A 7233-nucleotide genomic window follows, 5' to 3' on the forward strand; every position below is an offset into this window, starting at 1 on the left:
AAGGTTCTGTCAGAGAGGTAGGACCCAAACCATTTAAGGGCTGACCCTGTGATGCCCACCCACTGCTCCAGTCTAGAAATGAGGATCTTGTGGTCGATGGTGTCAAAAGCAGATGTAAGGTCCAATAGGACAAGCAGCACAGAATCACCTGCGTCTGTGGATATGGAAATGTCATTAAAAACCTTCAGTAGAGCAGTTTCAGTGCTATGGAGAGATTTGAAGCCAGATTGGAATAACTAAATAGTAATAAATAATAACTGAAATAGATGACTTCTGTCTTCAAAAGCACTATTTTAAGCATCAAGACTGCCTTCAGTTTCACACCCTGTGATTATTTTGGCTAAAATATGACGTTCCTGCAGGAAATGCTACTGTTGGCTGCTGCTGCTCTTTACACTTACAGTTTACCATAGTATTCCCTGTAAAAAATAGACTGTGTAATGCAAAACTGATGGCAATGTAAAGTTTTATAAAAGTAGCAGTCTTCTGAACTGCTCTAAAACTTTTCATGCCTGTTTTACTTGGCATGTTTTTAAAAACAGAAGTTTTAAAATGTTACCCAGTTTCAAATTTAAAAAGACAAGAAGTTTTCAGTGTTTCCATATAGAGTCATGGAGTTTTTTTTATTATTATTTTAAGAAACAATACCATTGTATTATCCAATTTTATGCTTATTTCATTTCATTTAGGGCCAAAGAAACCAAAACATTGCTGCCCTTTTTTTTTTACTCATTTGTCTTTTAAAATCTCGATTCTGATAATATTTTACTTTAAACATGCTTAAATGGTTTAACTGTAAAACATTTACTCAAGCTAAACATGCTCTTTCTCTATTTTGATATGTGATGTGGACACTCTTACCACCTTGTGGCACAGCATGGACATCTCAGCATTTTGGTAGAACGTGTGCAGTGGGGAAAATATTTACCTATATATAAACAGCAACATTTCATTTAAAAAATATTTTGGGAGTATCATAGACTGGATGTAAATTGTGCTCAGTTTTAGCTATCATAAATACATACATGCTGCACTGACAGCTAAACTCATGTCACACTATAAGACACAAGATTTATTATCTATACAACTTTTATCTGCAGGAAAATCAACTAAGCCACAAAGATCTGACGGATATCAGTCAAACAATAAAATAAAATCAAACCCTGAAGTTGATGCTGTAACTATTATAGTCAGACACTATAAAGGGAGGAGGATAAGGGGGGAAATGACTCACGGCTGTGAAAAAGTAAAGTAAAGTGCTATGTGTTGTCATCACTGTATATTTCCTTACAATGACAAAACCAGGGGTGTCTTGCTCAGGGACACCACGACATGTGGGAATGGATGGGAGTTGAATCGTGACTTTCTGGTACCAAGTTGGCTGATCGATCGATCTATCCATCTATCTATCCATCTATATCTATCCATCTATATCTATCCATCCATCCATCTATCCATCTATCCATCTATCCATCTATATCTATCCGTCTATCCATCCATCCAACCCATCTTGGACCCTTCGGTCTTGTGGGTTGAGATCCAGTTGGAGCCAGTCTAAGGCCTCTCCCCCATGGATCCTGCGGGCCAGCTGGATGTCTTTGGGCATGATGGTGATCCTCTTGGTCTTGGCATGGATGGCTCACAGGTTGGTATCCTCGAACAGACCCACCAGACTTCTGGTAGTGGCGGATCTCCCTCAGAGCCACGGTACCGGGTCTGTAGTGGTGAGGCTTCTTCACTTCACCGGTGGCCTGGCAGCTCTTGCGGTCAGTCTTGGTGGCCAGCTGCTTCCTGGGAGCTTTACCTCCGGTGGATTTACGGGCGGTCTGCTGGGTTCTGGACATGCTTAGCTCACTGAATACCTCTCTGTAGAACACTACAAAAAAAACTAAGACTTTGCAGTCACACTATGACCTTTGTCACAGGTCGGTTTGGATCGTGAGAGTGCTGAATCGGCCGTCGGCGAGTCAGTCCCACTTAACGAAAATACACCACTGATTCAAGTTCACAACAAAAAATCTCTTACACTTTTTTCTAAACAAAAGCGTCTGTCAGACGTCTGAAAATCAGAGTGTGAACTGATTCGTGTTGGTCTTGGCCTCGCTCTGACTAGCCATCAGCTCGTCAATCAGGCAGAATTAATCGGACATCGTTCGGAGCTAGCAACAGGTAAGATGTGAATTTGATTCAAGCAGAAAGTGAAAAGATTTGAACTACTGCTTTAATACTCATCTGCCCCCTCATTTCTTTTACAATTACTTGAAAATGAAAATAGTTCCACTTTTGAGGCTGCTCATAAAATCTTTATTATTACAAGAGGTTGTTTTCAAAATGGGTCATAAAGGTTGTTTTTTTTAAGAAACCCCAGGCATTACCAAACAATCTATTAAACATTTCTGCCTCCAATTATTAAAATATAATTGAATTAAGACAAATATACACGTTTCATTCACGTTGATCGGTGTGTAAACACCAGACACACAAAGACACAATAAAGATCACATACAAATGAATATAATCTTTTCACAACTACTGCACCATGAATGTTGACTTTACAAATTTCAAATGCATATTTACAATTAACACTTACAGGCTCACACAGGAAGTTAAAACTGTTTGAATCAAGACGGTCCAATTGAATCACATTCAGATGAATTGTTTTCAAGTATGAACTGCGAACGCTCCCTGAGCTCTCTGGTCCACGTCAGAAAAGCTCCTGAAAAACAAACAAAAGTGTTGCACAGCGGAGGTGAGAATAAAGGAAACAAATAGATTTAGGATGTTTAACATATGCTGTAAATGTTGTAATAGTAATCGCACAGCACCGCTCATTTTCTACCTTATTTTGAGGTTGAATATGTATTTAGCAGTATATGCTGCTGATAAAATGACTACCATATTTTCCACCGTACACGTCGCACCGCCCTATAAGTCGCATCAGTCCAAATATGTCTAATAAAGTGGAAATATCCATAAATACATTGCAGCTATTATGCGTCACCGCTGACAACCCAGAAATGTGGGCCGGTGTTGTGCCTAAAATCGGTTGGCTGCCAAATGGCGGACGCAGGAGCGTGCACGGGAGGACTTTAACAAGAATTTAACAAGATAAACACCTAAAAATAATTATTTGTTTGCTCGACTTTATAGTAGAAGTGTGTCTCAGTTGAACTTTTACTTAATAAATTCACTTCAATGGTCAAATTAGCTGCATTTCACCGGGGCGGAGCAGCGAAATGAAACTGATTTGAAGGTTGCTGCAAGTGAGCTGGATGAAGGAGGGAGGATATGGCAAGCCGATTGTGTCACTAACAGCCACTTTTTCCTATTAAATGACACAACTGCATGCCATACTACTCGAGTGCCATCTAGCGGCTGAAAATGGTAGTGTTCAATACTTCAGTCAGAATAGTGATAGCGGTCATATCTCAGCCAAAAATTATTTATAAATATGTGAACAAAAAACATAAATAAGTCGCTTCAATGTATAAGTCGCAGGGCATGTAAATTATGCAAAAAACTGTGACTTATAGGCCAAAAAATACGGTAATCTAGGGAAAATGTTGCTGATGAGAACTTACTGTTGTAACTTTTGATGTCAGAGGTGAAATCATTGCTTCTTCAAGGAAAACTGAATTCAGGTAACCCTCCCCATAAAAATCATCCTCATCTTCGCAGCTGTCGACGCCGACACTGAAAGCTGCTTTCATCTTCTCCGGCATCAGAAAGTTTAAAGTCACCACAAGGATCCCGGTGATGGTGCACAGAACACCTGAAAGTCGCCTCAGTCAGTAAAAAATAAAAACTCTTGGTTTTATTCACACTGTAGCATGCTCACCTGTAGCCAGAGCCAGCCAAAATGAATGGCTGAACTCTGTAACGAAGGAGTCCGTTCCGATGGAGAAAACACACCGAGGCACGTTCATGATGGTGGAGAAGGAAACCATGGAGGAGAAAATGAAGGCGGCCGTGGCCATCATCATGTACCCGGCGTACAGGATGACGGGCATGGAGAAGAGGATGTTGGCAAGCACCCAGCAGCAAAACGCTGTCCTGCAGAACGGTTCACGTGAAAACGTTTTTGATTTTTGCTTTTGGACATAAAGATAAAAAAGAAGTGGCAGAAGAATGATGTGAAAATAAGAGTTGTTAGAAATCACCAGAGCGTGGCAGAGGCAAACCGTCCAGAGTATCTGTACTGAAAGATCAGACCGCACGGGCTGCTCAGGGTGAATTTCTCAGCAATGTACAGGATGGGGTTGGGCAAGCCTTTCTCCAGAGCTTCCTCATACTCTTCTTCTATCGTGTCGTGCCAGCTGAACATCTCGTTGTAGTTGATGGTCTCGTTGAACTGTACGATGGGATTTCCTGAAGGAGAGGACACAGTCACTGAAAAAGTATGTTCAGCTTCTGTCACTTCTTGTGCTTCTTACACATAAATTAAACAGTTGTAACTACATACGACCTGTTATGAGGGGGGAGTGGTGGTGCAGAGGTTAGAGAGGGCAGGCCGGTGATCGGAAGGTCGCCCGTTCAACCCCTTGGACCGACAACATCAAAATGTTGGTGAGAAAGATGAAGCACCCACACCTGCCTCCACTCTCATTTGCCCCACACTGGGCCCTTGAGCAAGCCCCCCCCCCCCCCCCCCCCCCCCCCAATAGAGGGCTGTGGTAGCTCGGTGGTCTGTGGTTGAGTCATGAAGGGTATCTGTCGAAAAAACAATTGCCAAGCCAGAGTGGGGTAAATGAGGGTGGAGGCAGGTGTGGGTGTTTCACCTTTTCTACCCACATTTTGATGTTGTCAGTCCGGGGAGTTGAACCTACGACTTTCTGATCACAGGCTCATTTTCTCCAACCTCTGTGCCACCACTCCCCAGTTAGATGTCAGATCTTAAAAATTGTTGAGCCGTTAGCGTCAGAAGCCTCTGACGGCCACACGTCTGACCCTTTGTTTCCACAGTGGTTGCTCAGGAGACACAAGTTAAAGAGACTTTGCCTCCAGTGCACTGGGAAGACTTGAGAGAAAACGAGAGTGGAGTTTCATCATCTGTTTCACCAATACTCCATCAATGTCCATTTTTGTTCACAGCTTTTTGCTATTGTTTCTAAGTTGTGCAACATAATGCTAGCAAAAGTAATAGCACACTATTCCAGAACAAGTTGTGTATTTTAATGCATAATTGCATGTTTTATTTCAAAACTGTGTGAGGAGATGCAGGACAAATATTAACATGGGAGCTTGCTACGCTTATGCTTGGACACACTCTTTAATTTAACAAAAACTAAAGCAGGTTTGCAAAACTGCATTTGAACAAACCACAAGTTTTCTGCAGCAGTGACCATTTGAAGCACGAGCCCAAAGATTGATCAACGTGCACAGCGTCATCAGTTTGGATCAAAGTGAAACATCAAACATTTTAGTCAAAGACTTGTATTGTAATAGTAGGATGTGGACGCTTTGCTGAACTCCTCTGTAAGCTAAAAGTTTTTTCAATCGAAAGTGATGCAATCAGTTTGACCTAAATTGGGTCATGCAACGGGACAAACACCCTAAACACTGCAGAACATCAACAACAGAATGTCTTGAGAAGAAACAAACAAAAACAAATAGAGCTTCTTCAGTGTCCCATATTCAATCATAGTCCACACTGCAGCCCAGCTGAAACATTTAACTTTAACAGAGCTGTGCCAAAACACGTGCCACCAAACCTCAATAAACTGAAGCAACGTTGTCAAAAAGAGTGGGCCAAAATGCCTCCACAACCATCTGAGAGACTGATAAGCTCATATAGAGTATGATGCCTGCTGCAAATGGTTGAACTGTCAGTGTATTTATCTTACACGCAGCTTCTGCACTGTGCAGGGTAAGTCATGTGTTTTTGTTGCATCTTGAGTAATATTTGTCTAAATTTAGAAGCTGCTTAATACCAGAGGATTTTAATCAGTGCTGGAGCTCAAAAACAAAGAGAGTTGCTCAAGCCGTGGAAGCTGTCAACACCTGAGGAGCAGGAGTGACTCACCTCTCAGTGTCACGTTAATGCCGTACAGCCCGACGTGCAGGCCGACCTCAGCGTTAATTACTGCGTTGCTGAAAGACTTGTAGGTAGCGTTTGTGGTCATCCTTGCCTCAGCCCAGCTGTTAGTGTAGTTGAGCACTGCACAGAAAGAACATAAAGGTAAACATTTATAGATTTAAACAAAAAGGGAAATCTGCGGTTTACGAAGACAAAAACTCACCCACTAAAACCACACCGATGAACAAGCTGGTAATTATCCTGAACATCCAAAACAGCCTCTGCAAAGAAGCAGAAAGAGCAAAGCCGGGTGTTTTTAGTAGAAAAAGACGAGTGCAGCCTAATGCTGCACATGGAGGGACAGAAGAACTCCAGGGCTGTTTGCAGTGACCCCACACGTTATCAGGTGGGCTGCACTCACCGTCCTTCCTCGTATTCCGGGCAGAATGAGGAGAAGACTGAACGCTAGCACAAGGAAGACCAGAATAATGGTGAGCAAGCGCCCGCTGAAGATGAAGGAAGTCCTTTGTGGAGGGTAGAACGGGTAAATGTCGTCGTAGAAAGTCATCTTAGCGACTGATCTAAGGATACAGCTGAGTCTAGGCGGCGTAACAGAGCAGGCAGTGTTAGAAGCAGACGTCTCAGTTTCCTCCAGATGCACAGATAGTGGCTCTTGTTGCCTAAAGCTGATAACAAACATGCACTGAGCATGTTGAACTTACACAACAACATCTAAATGAGCCACGCATGGCCTGTTTTTACTGAAAATAAATCTGTAAGATAATAAAATATCCTGCCTATCCATGTGATTAGCTTTAGTCAATTATTCAATGGTACATTCCCTGATTTTAATTAATGCAGTTGTTTAAACCTAAATGTAATAATTTAAAGAGGAGTAGGATTTAAAAAAAAAAGTCATTTACCTGATATTTGCAGGGCAGGAACTGATGAAGATGAGGAGACGTCCACTTCTTTTATACAGGTGGTATCCCCCTTTATGTCACAGAGGAGGAGGAGGAGGATGCTGCTGTGGAAAAGAGGTGTGATCCACACATCAAGGCCATTCCCAGTTGAGAAATGGGTTGCAGCCAGTTTGTGAAGAGCTGAGCAGCAGTTTTATTCAGAGGTGCACCTGAGCTCAAACCAGCTGTCCTGTTCAACATCTCTGCTCGGGGTGAGACTCACTACTTTGTCTTCTTTATTAAGAGATTAACGAA

General features: G+C 42.2%; 1 protein-coding gene and 1 pseudogene across 1 annotated transcript; both read right to left on the reverse strand.

The window, feature by feature from the left end:
• Positions 1-1480: 1480 nt before the first annotated feature.
• On the reverse strand, positions 1481-1844 carry LOC119416470 (annotated as a pseudogene).
• An 860-nt stretch (positions 1845-2704) lies between these two features.
• On the reverse strand, positions 2705-6584 carry duox2 (dual oxidase 2). Its single transcript, XM_037683705.1, has 7 exons — positions 6438-6584; positions 6240-6297; positions 6023-6157; positions 4161-4368; positions 3839-4053; positions 3582-3772; positions 2705-2716 (listed from the first exon to the last, which is right to left on the reverse strand). The coding sequence occupies exons 1-7, from the start codon at positions 6582-6584 to the stop codon at positions 2705-2707; spliced, it is 966 nt and encodes a 321-aa protein (XP_037539633.1).
• Between the last annotated feature and the right edge of the window lie 649 nt (positions 6585-7233).

Source organism: Nematolebias whitei, chromosome 10 (assembly GCF_014905685.2).
Source record: "Nematolebias whitei isolate Nwh7 chromosome 10, NemWhi1, whole genome shotgun sequence".
Classification (NCBI taxonomy): Eukaryota; Metazoa; Chordata; class Actinopteri; order Cyprinodontiformes; family Rivulidae; genus Nematolebias; species Nematolebias whitei.